Source organism: Delphinapterus leucas, chromosome 1, assembly GCF_059928025.1.
Source record: "Delphinapterus leucas isolate spDelLeu-1000000601 "Yukka" chromosome 1, BTC_Dleu_Yukka2, whole genome shotgun sequence".
NCBI lineage: Eukaryota > Metazoa > Chordata > Mammalia > Artiodactyla > Monodontidae > Delphinapterus > Delphinapterus leucas.
This window is the reverse complement of record NC_143129.1, coordinates 135,510,043-135,535,528: the sequence shown is the minus strand read 5'-3', so window position 1 is coordinate 135,535,528 and position 25,486 is coordinate 135,510,043. Positions and strand designations below refer to the sequence as shown.

At 39.2% G+C, this 25,486-nt stretch overlaps 1 protein-coding gene across 1 annotated transcript in view; it reads left to right on the top strand.

Annotated features, from left to right (window-relative positions):
* The window catches only part of UBE2U (ubiquitin conjugating enzyme E2 U), a 70,688-nt gene extending 46,989 nt beyond the window's left edge, over positions 1 to 23,699 (top strand). Inside the window, exons 9-10 of the mRNA XM_022580902.2 lie at positions 5,200 to 5,294; positions 23,218 to 23,699. Coding sequence (XP_022436610.2) covers positions 5,200 to 5,294; positions 23,218 to 23,399 — 277 coding nt within the window. The 3' untranslated portion in view covers positions 23,400 to 23,699. The remainder of the gene's footprint in view (positions 1 to 5,199; positions 5,295 to 23,217) is intronic.
* Positions 23,700 to 25,486: the final 1,787 nt, after the last annotated feature.

The following is a 25,486-nucleotide window of genomic DNA, read 5'->3' as shown; positions in this document are numbered from 1 at the left end:
TTTTACATTTGTCTGCAAAACCATCCAGAAAATGAGAAATTATCTCCATTTGATAAAGAATATTTTAACAGAAAAAATTTAAAAAAAAACTCCCTAAGGTCACACACTCAGTAAGTGACAGAGCTGAAATTCAAATCCAGGCCTACCAGATGCTACAATGAATGCTTTGTTTGATTAGATCCAGAATCAGCTCAGACACTGAGGATCCAGGCTTGGCTTTGGATATGGGTAGAAGACATGATTCAAGGGGTGCTGCTGTGGCAGAAAAGAAAGTACTGCCTCTTGTCCTGGGGAACAACACAAATAAGGCTCTTCTGTTTTGTGGACTTGCCCTTTAAGTCTCAGAAAATAGCCATCATGTCTTTCTCCCACCTCCTCTTAAGTTTTCTATTTTTAGAATAAACACACCCAGTTCTCTCAACTATTTTTTCCAATGAATTTAATACTCTTTATTGTTTCCCTTTTATGGATATGATTCATTTAATCAGTTTTTCTCTCAGAATGTTGCCCTCACATTTTACCATGGATTTCTGGTTGTAGCACAGAATCTGCTGGATCCTCCTTTATTACCAACAGCATGGCTTAAGGCTGCGTCCCCTTACATCTCTCTTCAGAATGAGGGGTTTTGAGTCAAAAACACATACTGGGCTTCCCCCCACCAAGGGAATCTCTTCTTTGGCTCTGCTCCCACGTAGAATACTCTTTTGAGGGAGGGGTCTCTCTGTCTCTTGCCCTCTCTCCCTCTCCCCCTTGCCCACCCCTGCAACAACCTACCCCATTCCCCCCGTTTCCCCTGACGCCTCCCACTCCTCGTGGGCACAGAAATGTGATGCATGGATCGGCTTAGGCCTTGGCCTGAGCAGGGCTGAGATTAAGGAGAGCTAAGGTTCCCTATAGGCATATTAGATTATATTTTACCTGAAGGGAAGAATAAAAAGGAGGCCAAGAAGTTCCCTTAGAACATGTTACCAGAAATCTGGTTACTAGATGCAATAAGTTTTATGATGCTTGTTATGTTCATAGAGTGACTTCTCAAGAACGTGTAACAGTTTACAGAGCCCCCAAAATGATATGAGAATTGAATATGAACAAGCATTAGGGTTTTCTCTTTTACTTTTTTTTTTTTTTTTTTTTGCGGTATGCGGGCCTCTCACTGTTGTGGCCTCTCCCGTTGCGGAGCACAGGCTCCGGACGCGCAGGCTCAGCGGCCGTGGCTCACGGGCCCAGCCGCTCCGCGGCACGTGGGATCTTCCCGGGCCGGGGCACGAACCTGCGTCCCCTGCATCGGCAGGCGGACTCTCAACCACTGCGCCACCAGGGAAGCCCCTCTTTTACTTTTAACTTAATAATTATGGCACCTTCCCTTATAGTCATTTTAATTGCAATTTAAAAATGGTGACAATAAACAGTTTTGTTTCTATAATTTATGTTTTCAGTTAGAAAAAGGCAAATGTTTGAATGAAAAAGGAAATATCAATAGTATGTAGTTCTTTGAGGACAAAGAGTTATCATAGGAGAAAAGGTATAGATCAAGTAATATTGTTTTCTAACTAAAGTCATGTTTGCCTTGAGGAAAATAAGATTCTAATGATCTTGTTTGTTTTGGAATTCACACAAGGCTCACAGAGGCTAGAAATAGTTTGCGTTCCTGCTAGTTAGAGTGGCAAAAACTCTTAATTCAAAGGGCGTTGGATGGAGACTTCAGAAGGGTCATGCCTTAGGAGTAGGGCTGTATTTGTCTCCAAATAAAGGCTATTTTAGACCCATATGGAAGGCTAAACACAAACCTTGCAGTACTAAACTGATTTGTAAGATACTGAACTTCATGCCAGAACAATGGACAACTATATATAAAGGAAAATAACAAAATTCAGCACCCAGCAACATAAAATTTACATTGTCCATCACCCCATCAAAAATGACAAGTCGTACAAAAAAACAGGAAAATATAATCCATAACCAAAAGAAAATATATCAATATAAATAGATTCATAAATAATAGAGATGATAGAATTAGTAGATATGGACCTTAACGCAGCTTTTATACATCTTATAAAATATACTCAAGGATCTAAAGAAAGTCATGAATGTGATGAAAAGTAATGGAAGATATACAAAAGACCGATGGAACAGCTAGAGATAAAATAAATAAAAAATGTTTTAAATACATGGTGTATGGAAAGAACAGCAAGTTAGATACTGAAGAAGAAATGACTCATGAACTTGAAAATGTAGCAATATAAACTCTTGAAAATGAGCGTAGAGAGAAAAAAGACTAAGAAACAAAGCCTCAGTGAGCTATGGGACACAGTTTAGTGGTGTGAGATACATGTAATTGGTGTTCCAAAGAAACTGACAGAAAAAAATAAATGAAGAAATAATTATGGCTGAAAACTTTCCAAATTTGATAAAAAATATAAACTCAGAGACCAAGAAGCTCAATAAGTCCCAAGAAGCAGAAGTACAAAGAAACCTTTCCAAGGCACATCGTAATCAAATTGCTGTAACTCAGTGATAAAGAGAAAAATCTCAAAAGCAATAAAGGATAAAAACACACACACATGTAGAGGAACAAAGGTAAGAACAACCAATAACTTCATGTCAGAAAACTTGGAAGCCAAGAGGTAATGCATGGCAACTTTAAAGTGCTTAAAAGAAAGAACAATTGGGGAATCTGGGTGTAGGGTATATGGGAGTTGGTAGTATTCTTGCAACATGCTTGTAAGTTTGAAATTATTTCCGAAGAAAATAAAGGCCATCATTCTTCCATGGTTAGATAAATAAATAAAAGAAATGGTTAACCTAGAGTTTTATACACTGTGAAAATCTCTCTAAAAGAAAGATAAAAACTTTTCATACCAATAAATTCAACCACATAGATGAACAAATTTCTTGACATCTACCAATGCTCACTTAAAAAGAAATGGATAACCTAACTAATCCTATGTCTAATAAGGAAATAGAATTGATAGCTAAAAGCCTTCACACAAAGACAAGTCCAAGGCCAGATGGCTTCACTGGAGAATTTTCCAGACATTTAAGGAAAACATAATACCAATGTATACAAACTCTTTCAGAAAATGGAAGAGAAGGGAGTACTTCCCAATACATGTTATAAAGTCAGCATTACCTCAATAACAAAACCAAAGACACTATAAGAAAAGCAAAAACAAATGAAGAAAACTACAAATCAGTACACCCTCTATACATAGATGAAAACAGTTTAGCAAACTGAATATAAATATATACATTTTAAACATGGTTTAAACATTTTAAATATTGATTTTTTAAAAATGTTAAATCAAGGTTACATTTCTGGTGTAAGCCCACTTGGTCACAATTAATTATAATAAATAATTATGATGATTATACATGACCAAGTGAGGTTTATGCTAGGAATGTAACCTTGGTTTAATATTTTTAAAATTCAAACAGTGCAAAATAGAATAAGAAAGAAGAACCATATGATCATCTCAATAGGTGAAGAAAATTTCAACACCAAATCCTGATTTAAAAAAAAAAAACCTCTCAGTAAATTAAGAATAGGAAAGAACTTCCTCAACCTGTTAAAGCACATCTATGAAAATACTACAGCCAACATGCGTAATAGTAAAAGACTGAATGTTTTGACCCTCATGTCAGGAGCAATGCAAGGATGTCTGCTTTCAGCACCTCCATAGAGCATGTTATTGGAGGTTTTATTTTCATCATAGTACATATCACTGCTGATGTATCTTGATTTTCACATTCGCTTATTTTTTTCTCCTCTCAATGGGGCCAGGGACCTTGTCTGTCTTGTTCTTCCTGTATCATTAGCTCCTAGAACAGTGCCTGGCACAAGGTATGTGCTCAATGAATATTTTTCAAATGAATGAACTTTTCAGAAGTATTGTGTAAGTGAGGTACACCTGTGAGACAAAAGCATTTCTATTCCACTTTAATTTCAATTACAATAAACAATATTTTCACCAAAAGTTTTCTTGTCATAATATATTAAAAAATTTAGTCATCCCCAAAAGAAATTTTTGTAAAAATTTTCATTTCCATATATGAACTCCTTCTCTAAGGAAATGCTGTTGTAGCTTGACTTGGGCTCCTTGATATCTCCTACCAGGTGGTGGGTTTTTTCCAGGATACGTCATGAATTTTTCTGGTAGAATTTTTCCCTTGTGTAAGGGTTGCAGTGTTCCCCCGAAATTCGTGTCCACCCAGAACCTCAGATTATGACCTTATTTTGAGATAGGATCTTTGGAGATGTAATTAGTTAAGATGATCTATAGGAGATTAAGTTGGGCTCTAAGTCCAGTAACTGGTGTCCTTCTAAGAAGAGGAGGGCAGGGAGACACCAGGAAGAAGGCCATGTGGCAGTGGAGGCCGAGACCAGAGTGACGAAGCTGCAAGCCAAGGGGCACCAAGGGTTGCTGGGAGCCAGCAGAAGCTAGGAAGAGGCAAAGAAGGGTTCTTCCCTAAAGCCTCCAGGGGAAGCATGGTCCTGCCAACACCGTGGGTCTAGACTTTAGCCTCCGAAACTGGGAGAGATTAAATTTCTGTTATTTTAAGTCGCCATGTTTGTCGTAATTTGTTACGGCACGCCCAGGAAGCTAACATACCTTGCTCTACCAAATGATGTTTTTATTACTCTTAAAATATTAATCAAACACCATATTTGTTTACTTTTCTAAGTACTATTCTGTTGGAAAACACATATTGGAATAATTTCAGTTTACCATTGCATTAGTCAATACTCAGCATGGCACCATTGTCAAAGCCCATTGCCCTGCTTGTCTGTTTCGTTTGATTTGTCTTATTTTTCTCAAAAGTAATATACGCTTCCCAAAATTCATTCTTCTTCTTCCACTTCTCCTTCTCCTCCTTCTTCTTCCTCCTCTTCTTCTTCTTCTTTCTTCTTTCCTCTTCTTTCCTCTTTCCTCTTTCCTCTTTCTTCTTTCTTCTTTTTTCTTCTTCTTCTTTACTAAGTACAAATGTTTTTAATAGGTGTTTTCTACCTAACTTTCAAGATGGGTCATTCAAACCTTATACATACTCTGAGAAAACAGGGAGAAAAACTCACTAACTCATTCAACACGTTGACATCAAAACTTAACAATGATGTGATTTTTTATATTATTTTTCTAAAAATTGTGTTTGGCCTTTCCATTTATATTCATAGGTGATAATTTCTTCTTTTTGTTATTCTAGGTATGCTGCTGCCATGGCTCGGATTGCTAGAGAAAATAAAAAGCCTCACAAAACCAATTATCCAACTGAAAGAAGTTATCTCTGTACAACTCCGGGTAAACTGAGTTCAATCTATTTGTTTTACTTTGTTTTTAGAAGTGAAATACTAGTCATAATAATAAATTTAAATTTTTATTCAGTTCAAATAAGTTTTAGATATGTGAGGCCTAATCTTGTGTTCCCTTTTTAAAGCTGCTTTAACTCCTTCTAACAAAATAAATTCAGTAAGTTACTTACATAAGAATTGGAGCTTTGAAAAAAATGAATTAGTTATACTTTCGAGTTTTGTAGCCTTTGATAGGTGAATACACAATTTGAAAATCTAAGGCTAAGTTTCAAATGTATAAAAGCAGCAAAAATAAGCAAAACACTAAATAAACGGATTCCCAGAGCTCATTTTAAATTCAGAGATACATGCAATATGGTTGAAAAGAAAGGAATAATATTAGTTGAGATGTTTCAGGTACTATTTTTAGAATTAAAATTTTTTCAAAGAAACATTTGGTACAGATTGGGGGTAGGTCTTGAGCAGGAAGAGAGAGCTGGTAACTTATGGAAATCAGCTACTATAGAAGGGAGAGCAAAACATTCGGGGTCAGAGAACTTGGGTTTAGATACCACATCTATGTAATTATAGGAGAGTCTCTTGACCTCTGAGCTTCAGTTTCTTCATCCTCAGCTAGTACTGGGTACATGGAAGATGTTCAGTAAATATTTGTTTCTAATATCCTTCCCTATGTCAGAGGATTCTTGTGACTAAATGACTCCATGGAGGTAAAAATTCTTTGTGAACTGGGAACTCCTCTGAACTATTCGTTGCTGCTTTTGCTGTTGCCTGTCCTTGAAACACAACAGCCTACAAATGCCAGACACAGGCAGTAACCTTCATTCAGTGATTGTTCAAGGTCCTGCCCCCCATCTCTTTCTTTTCCCCACTCAGTATCTACTTCTCTTGCTCCTACTTGTTTTGGTGTGTCATGCAGATTCATCCTCTAAATTACCAGCCTCAGTCTTCTCCATTCAACTGTGCCTTATTCCAGATTCAAGGTGCCTGGAAGAATTGGTAAGAAGTGTTGCTTTCTCCAGCCTTACTCTCTGCTTCCTCCATGAATTCTCTACTCCTCTCTGCAGTTCTCGCCTCCAACATCCCCCCACCCCATCTTCACCAGTGGAAGAGATCATTTCGTTAAGTTGATGATTGCAACAATTTCTGTCCATGCTTTGTCAGACTACTTTCTATAGCTCAAATCTGCTTATGTTTTAAGCGAATCTAAAATTCTTTGTCCTACTTACACCCTAAACACCACACTGACCTAGTAGGTCATCGTTGTTTATTCCCTCCTTCATTTCAAAAAAATTTGAGAGGTGCTCTGTGTTTTCTCATATACCCACCCTGCAGTTCCCAACATCATTCCCTCCTTTTTCTTCCTTTCTAGTACCTACTCATTCTGAGATTCAGCTCAAGTATTACCTTCTCTAGGAAACTTTCCCTGTAAGCCATCATAGCACACTATCATGTCTTATCATGCTCTATTAGTTTTCTATTGCTATGTAATAAATTACCACACACTAAATGGCTTAAAACAGCACACACTTGTTATTTCACAGTTTATATGTGCCCACAGTCAAGGCACAATGTAGCAGGATCCTCTGCTTGGGATCTCATAAGGCTGTGATCAAGGCGTCAGCTGGGCTGCATTCTCATCTGGCGGCTGGAACAGGGAAGAATTTGCTTGCTGTAAGCTCACTGAAGTTGCTGACAAAATTCACTTCCTTTTGTCTTTAGGACCGAGGGCCCAGCTTCTTGCTGGCTGTATGCTGGAGGCCTCGCTCTGCTCTTAAGGCTTCCGGCAGTTCATCGCCTTGTGGGCTTTCCCAGCGTAGCCTCCTACTTCGGCCAGCCAGCAAGGAAATTCTTTAGAACAAGTCTGATAGTAAGGTAGAAACTTATATAACATAATCATGAGAGTGAGGTTCCATTACCTTTGTCATATTCGATTGAGTAGAAGCAAGTAGCAAGTCCTACCCACACTCAAAAGGGAGGAGATTACACAAAGGTGTGAACAGCAGAATGTGGGGATCATGACAGGCCAGCTTAGAGTCTGTCCACCACACGTGCTATGTTATAGTGGTCTCTTTACTGCCAGTCTCCTTTAAAAGAATGTGACCTCCTTGAGGGAAGGGGCTGCTTACCTCTCAGCATGGTGCTTGGCATATAGTAGTCATTCAATGCTCGTGAACAAATGAGTGAATGATAGGATGGAGTAAAGTTGTCACTGTTTCAGCAACCCTGTGATTTCAGAAAAAGGGGGGATAAACTCATGATGAATGAGAAAAAGTAAGAAAAGTGAGCTGGAAGAGAACATTTTAAGGAATGTCCAGAAGCTCATTTGATTTCTAGTTCTGAGTCATGTCCTCTTTGAAATTGGAATAGACTCTCCTTTGTGTCTAATCTTACTGCTGAGAGAAGAGACTGTACCTAAGACGTTGTGGCCAATTAGATTAGTGTTCAGAAATATTCACTCCCTATCCTGTTCCACCACCGTGGGCAAAATGTACTCCCTTGACCCTTGACTTTGAGCTTTGCCATGTGACTGTTTTGACCTGTGGAATATTAGTGGGTATGATGTGCTCAGGGTTTGGGAAGGGTTTGTGCAGTTTGGCTTGCTCTTTTTCACTCCTGCCATCATCACAAGAACATGCCTGGACTAGCCCTCTGGTCACCAAGCTTCCCAGCCAAGCTTCCCAGCCAAGCTTCCCAGCCATCCGCAACCCACAGAAGCTTACCCACAGCTGACCTGCAGGTGCGTGACCTAAACAAATGCTTGCTGTCCTATGTCACTGAGATCTTGTGATTGTTTATTATATAGCAAGAGTGAACTTGTACAGGATACCAAAGGAAAATATGACTCAGCTGGAAAAGGAATGAACTCCGTGCTTCCCTTTTGCAGAGAGGGTTAGCATGTCATAGTTCGCCAATGTGAAAAAATTCATCTGAGATTTTGGAGGTGGGAGTGGAGAAAAGGCCGTCATTCTTGAGAAGTGTGTATCATACATGGCAGCTTCCTCAGACACAAAAGTTTCATGCAGCTCTTCACAGACTCTCGCTTTACAGATGTGATGGCTTCACAGAAATCTCCATGAGCTCACAGTGTTTGTCCCACTTGGGATGGTTAGATGTGTGCAGCATCTTGTTCTGGTTTCCCCACTCATAGTGCATCAGGCTAACATAGGCAGTGATATTCCTCTGGTTCTCCAGCTATGGCCTTCCAGACCTCACTGCTCCAGGTCTTCCCACACGTGTATAATCCTTGTTTCATATATTGAACCTCTCACTCTTGTATTACTTGTAAGGGCTCTGTTTTTCTTTTTCTTTTTTTTTCTTCACATCTTTATTGGAGTATAAATGCCTTAAAATGCTGTGTTAGTTTCTACTGTACAACAAAGTGAATCCGCTATATGTATACATATATCCCCATATCCCCTCCCTCTTGAGCCTCCCTCCCACCCTCCCTATCCCATCCCTCTAGGTCATCACAAAGCACCGAGCTGATCTCCCTATGATATGCAGCAGCTTCCCACTAGCCATCCATTTTACATTTCGTAGTGTATATACATCAATGCTACTTCATCCCAGCTTCCCCTTCCCCCCTATGCCTTCAAGTCCGTTCTCTAGGTCTGTGTCTTTATTGTTGCCCCGCCACTAGGTTCATCAGTACCGCTTTTAAAAATTCCATATATATGCGTTAGCATACAGTATTTGTTTTTCTCTTTCTGACTTACTTCACTCTGTGTGACAGATTCTAGGTCCATCCACCTCACTACAAATAACTCAATTTCGTTCCTTTTTATGGCTGAGTAATATTCCCTTGTATACATGTGCCACATCTTCTTTATCCATTTCATCTGTTGACGGACACTTAGGTTGCTCATCTCCTGGCTATTGTAAATAGAGCTGCAATGAACATTTTGGTACATGACTCTTTTTGAATTATGGTTTTCTCAGGGTATATGCCCAGGAGTGGGATTGCTGGATCATATGGTAGTTCTATTTTTAGTTTTTTAAGGAAACTCCATACTGTTCTCCGTAGTGGCTGTATCAATTTACATTCCCACCAACAGTGCAGGAGGGTTCCCTTTTCTCCACACCTTTTCCAGCATTTATTGTTTGTAGATTTTTTGATGATGGCCATTCTGATCAGTGTGAGGTGATACCTCATTGTGGTTTTGTTTTGCATTTCTCTAATAAATAGTGATGTTGAGCATCTTTTCATGCATTTGTTGGCCATCTGTATATCTTCTTTGGAGAAATGTCTATTTAGGTCTTCTGCCCATTTTTGGTTAGGGCTGTTTGTTTTTGTGATATTGAGATGCATGAGCTGCTTGTATATTTTGGAGATTAAGCCTTTGTCCATTGCTTCGTTTGCAAATATTTTCTCCCATTCTTTTCATCCTGTTTATGGTTTCCTTTGCTGTGCAAAAGCTTTTAAGTTTCATTAGGTCCCATTTGTTTATTTTTGTTTTTATTTCCCTTACTCTAGGAGGTGGGTCAAAAAGGATCTTGCTGTGATTTATGTCATAGAGTGTTCTGCCTATGATTTCCTCTAAGAGTTTTATAGTGTCTGGCCTTACATTTAGGTCTTTAATCCATTTTAAGTTTATTTTTATGTATGGTGTTAGGGTGTGTTCTAATTTCATTCTTTTACATGTAGCTGTCCAGTTTTTCCCACACCACTTATTGAAGAGACTGTCTTTCTCCATTGTATATCCTTGCCTCCTTTGTCATACATTAGTTGACCATAGGTGCGTGAGTTTACCTCTGGGCTTTCTATCCTGTTCCATTGATCTATATTTCTGTTTTCGTGCCAGTACCATACTGTAGCTTTGTAGTATAGTCTGAAGTCAGAGAGTCTGATTCCTCCAGGTCCAATTTTCTTTCTCAAGATTGCTTTGGCTATTCAGGGTCTTTTATGTTTCCATACAAATTGTGAAATATTTTGTTCTAGTTCTGTGAAAAATGCCAGTGGTAGTTTGATAGGGATTGCATTGAACCTGTAGATTGCTTTGGGTAGTATAGTCATTTTCACAATATTGATTCTTCCAATCCAGGAGCGTGGTATATATCTCCATCTATTTATGTTACCTTTGATTTCTTTCATCAGTGTTTTATAGCTTTCTGAATACAGGTCTTTTGCCTCCTTAGGTAGGTTTATTCCTAGGTATTTTATTATTTTTGTTGCAGTGGTAAATGGGAGTGTTTCCTTAATTTCTCTTTCTGATCTTTAGTTGTTAGTGTATAAGCATGCAAGAGATTTCTGTGCATTAATTTTGTATCCTGCAACCTTACCAAATTCATTGATTAGTTCTAGTAGCTTTCTGGTGGCATCTTTAGGATTTTCTATGTATCATATCATATCATCTGCAAACAGTGACAGTTTTACTTCTTCTTTTCCAATTTGTATTCCCTTTCTTTTTCTTCTCTGATTGCTATGGCTAGGACTTCCAAAACTATGTTGAATAATAGTGGTGAGAGTGGACATCCTTCTGTTGTTCCTGATCGTAGAGGAAATGCTTTCAGTTTTTCACCATTGAGAATGTTGTTTGCTGTGGTTTGTCACATATGGCTTTTATTAGGTAGGTAGGTTCCCTCTCTGCCCACTTTCTGGAAGGTTCTTATCATAAATGGGTGCTGAATTTTGTCAAAAGCTTTTTCTGCATCTAGTGAGATGATCATATGGTTTTTATTCTTCACTTTGTTAATTGTATAATAATTGTATAACAAATTTGTTAATATGGTGTATCACATTGATTGATTTGTGTATATTGAAGAATCTTTGCATCCTGGGATAAATCCCACTTGATCATGGTGTATGATCCTTTTAATGTGTTGTTGGATTCTGTTTGCTAGTATTTTGTAAGGATTTTTGTGTCTATGTTCATCAGTGATACTGGTCTATAATTTTCTTTTTTTGTGATATCTTTGTCTGGTTTTGGTATCAGGGTGATTGTGGCCTCATAGAACGAGTTTGGGAGTGTTCCTCCCACCACAGTTTTTTGGAAGAGTTTGAGAAGGTTAGGTGTTAACTCTTCCCTAAATGTTTGATGGAATTCGCCTGTGAGGCCATCTGGTCCTGGACTTTTGTTTGTTGGAAGATTTTTTTTTTTTTTATAAATTTACTTATTTTTTTATTTATTTGTGGCTGCGTTGGGTCTTTCTGGCTGTGTGTGCATGGGCTTTCTCCAGTTGCGGCAAGCGGGGTCCACCCTTTGCCGTGGTGTGCGGGCCTCTCACCGCGGTGGCCTCCCGCTGCTGAGCACAGGCTTCAGGCACACGGGCCTCAGCAGCTGTGGCTCGCAGGCTCAGTAGTTGTGTCACATGGGCTCTGCCGCTCCGCGGCATGTGGGATCCTCCCGGACCAGGGCTCAAACCCGTGTCCCCTGCATTGGCAGGCGGATTCCCAACCACTGCGCTGCCAGGGAAGTCCCATGTTGGAAGATTTTTAATCATAGTTTCAATTTCATTACCTGTGATTTGTTTGTTTATGTTTTCTAATTCTTCCTGGTTTAATCTTGGAAACTTGTACTTTTCCAAGAATTTGTCCATTTCTTCCAGGTTGTCCATTTTACTGGCATACAGTTGCTTGTAGTAGTCTCTTATGGCCTTTTGTATATCTGTGGTGTCAGTTGTATTCTCTCCTTTTTCATTGCTAATTTTATTGATATGAGTCCTCTCCCTTTTTTTCTTGATGAATCTGGCTAAAGGTTTATCAATTTTGTTTATCTTCTCAAAGAACCAGCTTTTAGTTTTATTGATCTTTGCTATTGTTTTCTTTGTTTCTATTTCATTTATTTCTGCTCTGATCTTTTTTATTTCTTTCCTTCTACTAATTTTGGGTTTTCTTTGTTCTTTTTCTAGTTGCTTTAGGTGTAAGGTTAGTTTGTTTATTTGAGATTTTTCTTGTTTCTTGAGGTGAGCTTGAATTGCTATGAATGTCCCTCTTAGAACTGCTTTTGCTGCATCCCGTAGGTTTTGGATCATCGTGTTTTTGTTGTCATTTGTTTCTAAGTATTTTTTAATTTCCTCTTTGAGTTCTTCAGTGGTCTCTTGGCTATTTAGCAGAGCACTGTTTAGCCTTTATGTATTTGTGATTTTTACTGTTTTTTTCCCTATAATTGATTAGTAATCTCATAACGTTGTGGTTGGAAAAGATGCTTGATACGATTTCATTTTCTTAAATTTTCCAAGGTTTGATCTGTGACCCAAGATGTGCTCTATTCTCGAGAAAGTTCCTTATGCACTTGAGAAGAAAGCATATTTTTCCACTTTTGGGTGGATTGTCCTAAAAATATCAATTAAGTCTATCAGATCTATTGTGTCATTTAAAGCTTGTGTTTCCTTATTTATTTTCTGTCTGGATTATCTGTCTGTTGGTATAAGTGGGGTGTTAGGGTCCCCCACTATTACTGTGTTACTGTCGACTTCTCCTTTTATGGCTATTAGCATTTGCCTTATGTGTTGAGGTGCTTCTATGTTGGGTGCATAAATATTTACAATTGTTATGTTTTCTTCTTGGATTGATCCCTTGATCATTATGTAGTGTCCTTCCTTATCTCTTGTAACAGTCTTTATTTCTAAGTCTATTTTATCTGATATGAGTGTTGCTACTCCAGCTTTCTTGTAATTTCCATTTGCATGGAATGGCTTTTTCCATCCCCTCACTTTCAGTCTGTATGTGTGCCTAGGTCTGAAGTGGGTTTCTTGTAGCATATATAAAGGCCTTGTTTTTGTATCCATTCAGCCAGTCTGTGTCTTTTGGTTGGAGCATTTAATCCATTTATATTCAAGGTGATTATCGATATGTATGTTCCTATTACCATTTTCTTAATTGATTTGGGTTTGTTTTTGTGGGTCTTTTTCTACTCTTGTGTTTCCCACTTAGAGAAGTTCCTTTAGCACTTGTTGTAAAGCTGGTTTGGTGGTGCTGAATTCTTATAGCTTTTGCTTGTCTGTAAAGCTTTTGATTTTTCCATCGAATCTGAATAAGATCCTTGCTGGGGAGAGTAATCTTGGTTCTAGGTTTTTCCCTTTCATCACTTTAAATATGTCCTGCCACTCTCTTCTGGCTTGCAGAGTTTCTGCTTAAAGATCAGCTGTTAACCTCATGGGGATTCCCTTGTATGTTATTTCAGCAGCCATGGCTCATGGGCCCAGCCACTCTGCGGCATGTGGGATCTTCCCAGACCGGGGCACGAACCCACGTTCCTTGCATCGGCAGGCGGACTCTCAACCACTGCGCCACCAGGGAAGCCCCTACCTTGCTGCTTTTAATATTTTTTCTTTATATTTAATTTTTGATAGTTTGATTAATATGTGCCTCGGCATGTTTCTCTTTGGGTTTATCCTGTATGGGACTCTCTGCACTTCCTGGACTTGATTGACTATTTCCTCTCCCATGTTTGGGAAGTTTTTAACTATAATCTCTTCAAGTATTTTCTCACACCTTTTCTTTTTTCTTCTTCTTCTGGGACCCCTATAATTCGAATGTTGGTGTGTTTAGTGTTGTCCCAGAGGTCTCTGAGACTGTCCTCAATTCTTTTCATTGTTTTTTCTTTATGTTGCTCCCTGGCCATTATTTCTACCATTTTATCTTTCAGCTTACTTATCCGTTCTTCTGCCTCACTTATTCTGCTGTTGATTCCTTTTAGAGTATTTTTAATTTCAGTTATTGTGTTGTTCATCACTGTTTGTTTGCTCTTTAGTTCTTCTAGATCCTTGTTAAATATTTCTCATATTTTCTTCATTCTGTTTCCGAGATTTTGGATCATTTTTAATATCATTACTCTGAATACTTTTTCAGGTAGGTTGCCTATTTTGTCTTCATTTATTTGGTCTTGTAGGTTTTTACTTTGCTCCTTCAGCTGTAACGTATTTTTTTGTCATTTCATTTTTTTTTTGATGGGTGGTGCTGTATTCCTGTCTTACTGGTTGTTTGGCCTGAGGCGTCCAGCAGTGGAGTTTGCAGACAGTTTTACAGAGCCAGGCCTTGGTGCCAAGACGAGGACCTCTGGGAGGCCTCACTCCAATTAATATTCCCTGGGGTCTGAGTTTCTCTGTTAGTCCAGCAGTTTGGACTCAGAGCTCCCACCACAGGAGCTCAGGCCCGACCTCCAGCCTGGGAACCATGATCCTGCAAGCTGTGTGGTGAGGCAAAAAAAAAAAAAAAGCAAAAAAGGAGCAGTACAATAAGAAAGAATAAAAAACAAAATAAAATTAGAAAGATAAAAAATATATTAGGAAAAATAAAAATATAATTGAAACAACTGGTTGTTGGGGGTTCCTCCCATCCTCTTAGGTTTCTGTGGTCCCCCACCAGTGATTGGTAGGTGCCCTAGTTGTGCAGAGACACGAATTCTGCATCCTCCTAGTCCACCATCTTGAATCCACCCTCCAGGGCTTTGTTTTTCTAACTGAACTGAAACTAATACAGAAGTGAATGGAAATAAACCATTGGGCAATAATCAGAGCCCACCAATCAGAACAGAACTTAGTATCTTCACTAACTAAATTATTTTAGGATTAGAAAAAATTTTAAGAAGCAGGGTTTTGAGGATCCATCCCAAGAAAGGCATACAAACCGTAAGGCAATTAGAATTTGTGTTTCTGTAACTTATTTTAACATAGTAACAAATGTTATTGTTATTGATTCCAATCAGTAAATCCAAGGTTTCTCAGAGCGATTTGTAATGCTTAAGATTTTCTGGAGGAAAAAGGTTCAAAATAATGTTTACTTCTTCTGTGTCATGAGGAAATATTTTTATGTTTGTTTTGCATTATGCTCTGCTAATCTAGCTAGGATTTCTTTTTATGCTTCCTAGGAGTGTTGTTTTGTTTTGTTTTTTTTTAGAAGCACAGGAACTAAGAGGGCAAATGGTCAAGGTCATTGACTCCCAACATTCATTCTACTCCAACAACTGACTACCCAATCATGGTAATCCCATTTCCCTTGCCAGTGACTAGTTTAGGAGTAGGGTGTGACACAATCCAGCCTGAGAGGAAATATACTAGGTCCTTCCAGGGGTAGTTTTCCTACTCTTAAAAATGAGACCCTGGAGAAAAGACGCCTTTATTCCTCTGGATGTTGCTGTGTCTGATATGAGTACTAGAATGGCCACATGTCTCTTGCTGTGACTCTGAAGATGAAGACAATGCCAGAGATGGTAAAGCAGAGTAGTGTAAAGAACTTGTCCTGAATGACATTGTTGAGTCACTGTATCATTCAGCCCTGCCCTACCTCTGATCTCCTTCTGTGAGATAAGACATTACTCTGTTGTTTAAACTGGTTTGAATTGGGCTCTGTATTTCTTGTGACCAAAAGCATATGCATTTAGAACAGCTCAAACATGGTTAGAAAGAAGTATCATTAGTCCATCAATGATATGTTCATAGAGAAGATTTTCTCAAGGGAAAGACAGAATTTAATTTTAAATTAATAACAGCTAGAAGATATATTATTTTTCCCCCTTTCCTCCTTTTGTGAGTTTGTATGTGTATGCTTCTGTGTGAGATTTTGTCTGTATAACTTTGCTTTCACCATTTGTCCTAGGGTTCTGACTGTCTGGGTGTTTTTCTTTTTTTACTTAAAAAATTTTTTTTCCTTAATAATTATTTTTTATTTTAATTATTTTATCTTTATTTTATTTATCCTCTATCTTTCTATTTTTTCTCCCTTTTTTTTTTTTTTTTTTGCGGTATGCGGGCGTCTCACTGCTGTGACCTCTCCGGACGCGCAGGCTCAGCGGCCATGGCTCATGGGCCCAGCCGCTCCGCGGCATGTGGGATCCTCCTGGACCGGGGCACGAACCCGCGTCCCCTGCATCGGCAGGCGGACCCCCAACCACTGCGCCACCAGGGAAGCCCTCTCCCTTTTATTCTGAGCCATGTGGAGGACAGGCTCTTGGTGCTCCAGCCAGGCGTCAGGGCTGTGCCACTGAGGTGGGAGAGCCAACTTCAGGACACTGGTCCACAAGAGACCTCCCAGCTCCACATAATATCAAATGTCGAAAATCTCCCAGAGATCTCCATCTCAACACCAAGACCCAACTTCACTCAACGATCAGCAAGCTACAGGGCTGGACACCCTATGCCAAACAACTAGTAAGACAGGAACACAGCCCCATCCATTAGCAGAGAGGCTGCCTAAAATCATAATAAGGCTACAGACACCCCAAAACACACCACCAGACATGGACCTGCCCACCAGAAAGACAAGATCCAGCCTCATCCACCAGAACACAGGCACTAGTCCCTTCCACCAGGAAACCTACCAAACCCACTGAACCAACCTTAGCCACTGGGGACAGACACCAAAAACAACGGGAACTATGAACCTGCAGCCTGCAAAAAGGAGACCCCAAACACAGTAAGATAAACAGAATGAAAAGACAGAAAAACACACAGCAGATGAAGGAGCAAGGTAAAAACCCACCAGACCTAACAAATGAAGAAGAAATAGGCAGTCTTCCTGAAAAAGAATTCGGAATAATGATAGTAAAGATGATCCAAAATCTTGGAAATAGAATAGACAAAATGCAAGAAACATTTAACAAGGACCTAGAAGAACTAAAGAGGAAATAAGCAATGATGAACAACACAATAAATGAAATTAAAAATACTCTAGAAGGGATCAATAGCAGAATAACTGAGGCAGAAGAACAGATAAGTGACCTGGAAGATAAAATAGTGGAAATAACTACTGCAGAGCAGAATACAGAAAAAAGAATGAAAAGAACTGAGGACAGTCTCAGAGACCTCTGGGACAACATTAAATGCACCAACATTTGAATTATAGGGGTTCCAGAAGAAGAAGAGAAAAAGAAAGGGACTGAGAAAATATCTGAAGAGATTATAGTTGAAAACTTCCCTAATATGGGAAAGGAAATAGTTAATCAAGTCCAGGAAGCACAGAGAGTCCCACACATGATAAATCTAAGGAGAAACACGCCAAGACACATATTAGTCAAACTATCAAAAATTAAATACAAAGGAAACATATTAAAAGCAGCAAGGGAAAAACAACAAATAACACACAAGGGAATCCCCATAAGGTTAACAGCTGATCTTTCAGCAGAAACGCTGCAAGCCAGAAGGGAGTGGCAGGACATTTAAAATGATGAAGGAGAAAATACTACAAACAAGATTACTCTACCCAGCAAGGATCTCATTCAGATTTGATGGAGAAATTAAAACCTTTACAGACAAGCAAAAGCTGAGACAAAGTTCAGCACCACCAAACCAACTTTACAACAAATGCTAAAGGAACTTCTCTAGGCAAGAAACACAAGAGAAGGAAAAGACCTACAATAACAAACCCAAAACAATTAAGAAAATGGGAATAGGAACATACATATCGATCATTACCTTAAATGTAAATGGATTAAATGCTCCCACCAAAAGACACAGACTGGCTGAATGGATACAAAAACAAGACCCATATATATGCTGTCTACAAGAGACCCACTTCAGACCTAGGCACACATACAGACTGAAAGTGAGGGGATGGAAAAAGGTATTCCATGCAAATGGAAATCAGGAAAAAGCTGGAGTAGCAATTCTCATATCAGACAAAATAGACTTTAAAATAAAGACTATTACAAGAGACAAAGAAGGACACTACATAATGATCAAGGGATCGATCCAAGAAGAAGATATAACAATTGTAAATACTTATGCACCCTACATAGGAGCACTTCAATACATAAGGCAAATACTAACAGCCATAAAAGGGGAAATCGACAGTAACACAATCATAGTAGGGGACTTTAACACCCCGCTTTCACCAATGGACAGATCATCGAAAATGAAAATAAATAAGGAAACAGAAGCTTTAAATAATACATTAAACAAGATGGACTTAATTGATATTTATAGGACATTCCATCCAAAAACAACAGAATACACATTTTTCTCAAGTGCTCATGGAACACTCTCCAGGATAGATCCTATCTTGGGTCACAAATCTAGCCTTGGTAAATTTAAGAAAATTGAAATCGTACCAAGTATCTTTTCTGACCACAACGCTATGAGACTAGATGTCAATTACAGGAAAAGATCTGTAAAAAATACAAACACATGGATGCTAAACAATACACTACTTAATAACGAAGTGATCACTGAAGAAATCAAAGAGGAAATTAAAAACTACCTAGAAACAAATGACAGTGGAGACACAACAACCCAAAACCTATGGGATGCAGCAAAAGCAGTTCTAAGAGGGAAGTTTATAGCAATACAATCCTACCTTTAGAAACAGGAAACATCTCAAATAAACAACTTAACCTTGCACCTAAAGCAATTAGAGAAAGAAGAACAAAAAAAAACTGAATTTAGCAGAAGGAAAGAAATAATAAAGATCAGATCAGAAATAAATGAAAAAGAAATGAAGGAACCGATAGCAAAATCAATAAAACTAAAAGCTGGTTGTTGGAGAAGATAAACAAAATTGATAAACCATTAGCCAGACTCATCAAGAAAAAAAGGAAGAAGAATCAAATCAATAGAATTAGAAATGAAAACGGAGAAGTAACAACTGACACTGGAGAAATACAAAAGATAATGAGAGATTACTACAAGCAACTCTATGCCAATAAAATGGACAACCTGGAAGAAATGGACAAATTCTTAGAAATGCACAACCTGCCGATACTGAACCAGGAAGAAATAGAAAATATGAACAGGCCAATCACAAGCACTGTTATTGAAACTGTGATTAAAAATCTTCCAACAGGGCTTCCCTGGTGGCGCAGTGGTTGAGAGTCCGCCTGCCGATGCAGGGGACGCGGGTTTGTGCCCTGGTCCAGGAAGATCCCACATGCCGCGGAGCAGCTGGGCCTGTGAGCCATGGCCGCAGAGCCTGCGTGCCCGGAGCCTGTGCTCCGCAACGGGAGAGGCCACAACAGTGAGAGGCCCGCATACCGCAAAAAAAAAAAAGAAAAAATCTTCCAACAAACAATAGCACAGGACCAGATGGCTTCACAGGCGATTTCTAGCAAACATTTAGAGAAGAGCTAACGCCTATCCTTCTCAAACTCTTCCAAAATATAGCAGAGGGAGGAACACTCCCAAACTCATTCTGTGAGGCCACCATCACCCTGATACCAAAACCAGACAAAGATGTCACAAAGAAAGAAAACTACAGGCCAATATCACTGATGAACATAGATGCAAAAATCCTCAACAAAATACTAGCAAAAGAATCCAACAGCACATTAAAAGGATCATACAATATGTTCGAGTGGGGTTTATTCCAGGAATGCAAGGATACTTCAATATACGCAAATCAGTCAACGTGATACAACATAATAACAGTTGAAGGAGAAAACCTATATGATCATCTCAATAGATGCAGAGAAAGCTTTCGACAAAATTCAACACCCATTTATAATAAAAACCCTGCAGAAAGTAGGCATAGAGGGAACTTTCCTCAACATAATAAAGGCCATATATGACAAACCCACAGCCAACATTGTCCTCAATGGTGAAAAACTGAAAGCATTTCCACTAAGATCAGGAACAAGACAAGGTTGCCCACTCTCACCACTCTTATTCAACATAGTTTTGGAAGTCCTAGCCACAGCAATCAGAGAAGAAAAAGAAATAAAAGAATCCAAATCAGAAAAGAAGAAGTAAAGCTGTCACTATTTTCAGATGACATGACACTATACATAGAGAATCCTAAGGATGCTATCAGAAAACTGCTAGAGCTAATCAATGAATTTGGTAAAGTAGCAGGATACAAAATTAATGCACAGAAATCTCTGGCATTCTTATACACTAATAATGAAAAATCTGAAAGTGAAATGAAGAAAACACTCCCATTTACCATTGCAACAAAAAGAATAAAATATCTAGGAATAAACCTACCTAAGGAGACAAATGACCTGTGTGCAGAAAATTATAAGACACTGATGAAAGAAATTAAAGATGATACAAATAGATTGAGAGATATTCCATGTTCTTGGATTGGAAGAATCAACAGTGTGAAAATGACTCTACTACCCAAAACAATCTACAGATTCAATGCAATCTCTATCAAATTACCACTGGCATTTTTCACAGAACTAGAACAAAGAGTTGCACAATTTGTATGGAAACACAAAAGACCCCATATAACCAAAGCAATATTGAGAACGAAAAATGGAGGTGGAGGAATCAGGCTCCCTGACTTCAGACTATACTACAAAGCTATAGTAATCAAGGCAGTATGGTACTGGCACAAAAACAGAAATATAGATCAATGGAACAGGATAGAAAGCCCAGAGATAAACCCACGCACATATGGTCACCTTATCTTTGATAAAGGAGGCAAGAATATACAATGGAGAAAAGACAGCCTCTTCAATAAGTGGTGCTGGGAAAACTGGACAGGTACATGTAAAAGTATGAAATTAGAGGACTCCCTAACACCATACACAAAAATAAACTCGAAATGGATTAAAGACCTAAATGTAAGGCCAGACACTATCAAACTCTTAGAGGAAAACATAGGCAGAACACTCTATGACATAAATCACAGCAAGAACTTTTTTGACCCGCCTCCTAGAGAAATGGAAATAAAAACAAAAATAAAGAAGTGGGACCTAATGAAACTTCAAAGCTTTTGCACAGCAAAGGAAACCATAAACAAGACCAAAAGACAGCCCTCAGAATGGGAGAAAATATTTGCAAATGAAGCAACTGACAAAGGATTAATCTCCAAAATTTACAAGCAGCTCATGCAGCTCAATATCAAAAAAACAAACAACCCCATCCAAAAATGGGCAGAAGACCTAAATAGACATTTCTCCAAAGAAGATATACAGATTGCCAACAAACACATGAAAGAATGCTCAACATCATTAATCATTAGAGAAATGCAAATCAAAACTACAATGAGAGAACATCTCACACCAGTCAGAATGGCCACCATCAAAAAATCTAGAAACAATAAATGCTGGAGAGAGTGTGGAGAAAAGGGAACCCTCTTGCACTGTTGGTGGGAATGTAAATTGATGCAGCCACTATGGAGAACAGTATGGAGGTTCCTTAAAAAACTACAAATAGAACTACCATACGACCCAGCAATCCCTCTACTGGGCATATACCAGAAAACCATAATTCAAAAAGAGTCATGTACCAAAATATTCATTGCAGCTCTATTTACAATAGCCAGGACATGGAAGCAACCTAAGTGTCCATCAACAGATGAATGGATAAAGAAGATGTGGCACATATATACAGTGGAATATTACTAAGCCATAAAACGAAACGAAATTGAGTTATTTGTAGTGAGGTGGATAGACTTAGAGTCTGTCATACAGAGTGAAATAAGTCAGAAGGAGAAAAGCAAATACCGTTTGCTAACACATATACGTGGAATCTAAGAAAAAAAAATGTCATGAAGAACCTAGGGGTAAGACGGGAATAAAGACACAGACCTACTAGAGCATGGACTTGAGGATATGGGGCGGGAGAAGGGTAAGCCGTGCCAAAGTGAGAGAGTGGCATGGACACATATACACTACAAAACGTAAAATGGATAGCTAGTGGGAAGCAGCTGCATAGCACAGGGAGATCAGCTAGGTGGTTTGTGACCACCTAGAGGGGTGGGATAGGGAGGGTGGGAGGGAGGGAGATGCAAGAGGGAAGAGATATGGGAACATATATATATGTATAACTGATTCAGTTTGTTATAAAGCAGAAACTAACAAAAAATAGCTAGAGATTAATATTAAAGTATAAAAATAAGAACTCAATCTTTAGAGACCTCAGACCTCTTATAGGCTGATGGCAGCTGTCTAAACTCAAATCCCTCTATAAATCTTTCCATAAACCAAAGAGACCGAGAGAACAATTCATTCATAACCCTTGTCTATAGCACAACTGGAAGACAATGGATATTACAAGGTTCATTTGGTACATAATTGGGGAAATAAACATATGAAACCAACAGAATTTGTCCTTGACCGCATGCAGGGCAATGAATTAGGTGGCAATAATTATGCAGGGAGGGGAGAGTACAGTGGGGTTTTAGGGGTAGCAGAACATAAATAGCACCAGCTAGGGTTCACCCCTAGAAAGCAAGTTCCCCTCGCTGAGTGGAAGTATTGAGAAATACAGATACTGTATCTATATTCTTCTTTTAAAATCAATTTATTTCCCTGTTTACAAGACCCATGCAAGAAAGATGAAACTTCTTTGTGTGATATATGAGGCTTTCCTAACCTGGTCTCAGCCTGACTAGCCAGCTCCACTGAACTGTCCACACACTGTAACACAGTGATTTTGGATCCTTTGGACCTAGAATTAACTATTATTAGCTGGACGTCCTTGGGCAAGTTACTGCAGGCCACTCAGTCTCAATTTCCTCATCTTTAAAATAAAGGTAATAATACCTGCCCATCATAAGCATTGTGTCTAAGTTATATTTTACATGTAGCACATGCTTAGCACAGCACCTGGCAGAGCATAAATACTGAAGCGTCAACTCTGTTTACCTCCAACGCTGTCAGGTTCTCTCATGCCTTTGTGCCTTGGTCTGTGCTGTGTCCTTGATCTAAAGCGCTCCCATCTCCCTTCTCTGCCCCTCTCTGTTTAGCAAATTTCTCCTTCCCTGTCAAAGTCCAAGTCTTTTTTCACTTAGACATGGTGATTCCGTCCTTGTGCTGCCGAATCACTCATGGACACCTTTTCCCTTACACATCTACTGGCACTTAGCAGGGGCTCAGTACATGTATGAGCATAGAAAGATTGACCAAAAGGGAAAGAATGATTCATGACAAATAAGTTCATTGCAAAATGCGAAATTTAGAAACTTTAAAAAGGTTACTTGTATTCATTTAGATGATCTTAGGCATTATGCTACAAATGCAGGGACACTTTCTTTTTATTGTTTTTCCTGCCCATGTCTATTAAATTGCTGTTTTTTGTATTTCCCATTATAGTTCAAACTTTTCCTGATTCACAAACTGAAACAGATATCGTCACAAAGACGGATGAAACAAAGGAGCGGTGGAAGAGAAAAGTTTTACCAGTTGATGTTAGCACAAATGAGCCATGGGAAGAAGAAGTGGAAGATCTGGTTGCCTGGACCAACACTCTTGATACAGATGCTTTGGAAGACTAAGCCTAATGCTCGAGGATTTAAAAAATTAACAGCCTCAACCACAGCTCAGCTTCATGGAGCAACTTTGGAAGGCTCTCACAACTTGGATTCCATTTTCTTTTCAAGTTGGTCTCATCCTATCACTGCAAGAACAAATTAGAAATATAAGTGCAAATCAGCGAATATGTTGTTTTAGATTTTTTGAGCTCTCCTTCATTGTTTGACCCTAAGTTAGCCAAGCAGCAGTGTTCAATCAGTGGTGTTATACCCAGCATTGTTAGGCTACTGGACACACATTTTTGCAGGCAGAACTTGGGTGAGGAAGAGGCTGGTATTGGAGGGGAACACTCAGGAGCTTCAGAGGCTGGACATTAACCCAAGTAGGGGATCTATACATTGATCTCGATGTGCCTGGTTTAGTATCTTGTTTCCTCTGGATTCAAGGGACAAGATGTCACCTGTCCAGTCCACCAGTGTTCCTCTTCTGTTTTCTCCCAGAGTCCATGCTCTATTTTCTCTTCGACCTTAACTAACCATCCCCTCCGATTCTCATATCTTTATTTTCTCTCTCTCTTTTTGCTGTGTTACCCCAATCTGCAAATATACTCGGTTCTCTCCTATTCTAAACTGTGTCTCTACCTTTGACTCTGCATTTCTACTTCCTTCAACACTATATCATTCATAATTTCTCAGATTAATAGTAATCTGTCATTTGCTCTCTGTATTTCTGTAGTTCACTTCATGTTTGCACCCAATGCACAATAAAATCTATCTTCTGCTTATACTACTAGATTAAAATTCACTATGATCACCAAAAACTTCCATATTGCCCCAGTTCAATGGATACCATATCTTACTGGGCCTCTAGGCTATATTGGATATTATTGATCACTTTTCTCTCTCTTTTTTAATGTTTATGGCCTTGCCCTAAGAGAGACTTATTTTGAGGTTTACCTACCTACACACGCAGTTCTCCCTACAAACACCACAAATTTATCTATCTATCTATCCATCCATCCAACCTTGGATCTAGGCATTAAATAGGTCTGTCCCTCATTTCTAGAGAAACTGATTTTAGTATTTATGAAAAAAAAGACAGAAGCTCTGTTATACGTACTTTGATGTCTGGGCACTTCCCTGCCCAGTAGATATTTCCAAGTCTGCCTGCGGTAGTTCGGAAAATAAGGCCTCAGCGGGTTGTAGTGCCGGACAGTTGTTATCCTCCCCAACCAGGACCACAAAACTCCGGCAGCCAGCTTGGATCTCCCCCTCCTTTTATCAGAGTCAAAGTACAGTCAAGAGCCAATTTCACAACCCCCACCCAGCTCGGTAACAGTTACCGTTCTTTCTACAACCAATAAAAGAGCCACTGTGAATGACCTATCTTGTACCTCAGTGAAACTATAGACCGTAGCTCAAAGATGCATCTTGCTGATGGTCACAACGAGAGAGGCTGGGCCTCTGACTCCTCTGGTGGTTTTCTAGGAGGACAAGCATGCGGAGTGTCAACAGATAAATAGCAGTCACTGAGGAATCGAACCCGAAACGACCGGAACAGTCAACGAAAAATATTTCCGTGATATCACCTGCCTCATATTGTATTTTGTCTTGTCTATTTAATCTTTTCTTTCAGGACAAAGAAGTTACATTTGTTGCTGACTTTTCCTGCAACCAGAAGACTGGGAGCAAAAGTGCGTGGTGGGGGGAGGTAGGGAGAGAACAAGTCTTTGGAATGGAGACGTTAGTTAACAGAACAGGATAGTTAATTTAGTTACCTTCACTGTATCTCTGGCCGTTCATTGGGGGTCTTCAGTAGGGATTTCCCTTCTACCCCTAGCCCTTAGTGGAAGGTTTTTCGGGCTCTAGTCCAATGCTCTTCTCTACACATTTTTCTGGGACAGTCCCGCCACCATGAGGGTTGTACCACCCACGCGTATTCTCATTCTCTGACCTTTTTCTACCTGCCTTAAAAGGCATCTTTGCTTCAACTTCCCGATGCATCTGAAACTCAATAAGCCCAGCTTAAACTCATTTCTTTCTCTTCATCCCACCCCAGAAGACCTCCTTCTGCCTCTTGTGCTCCTCTTTTCAGTTAATGGAAGGACCCC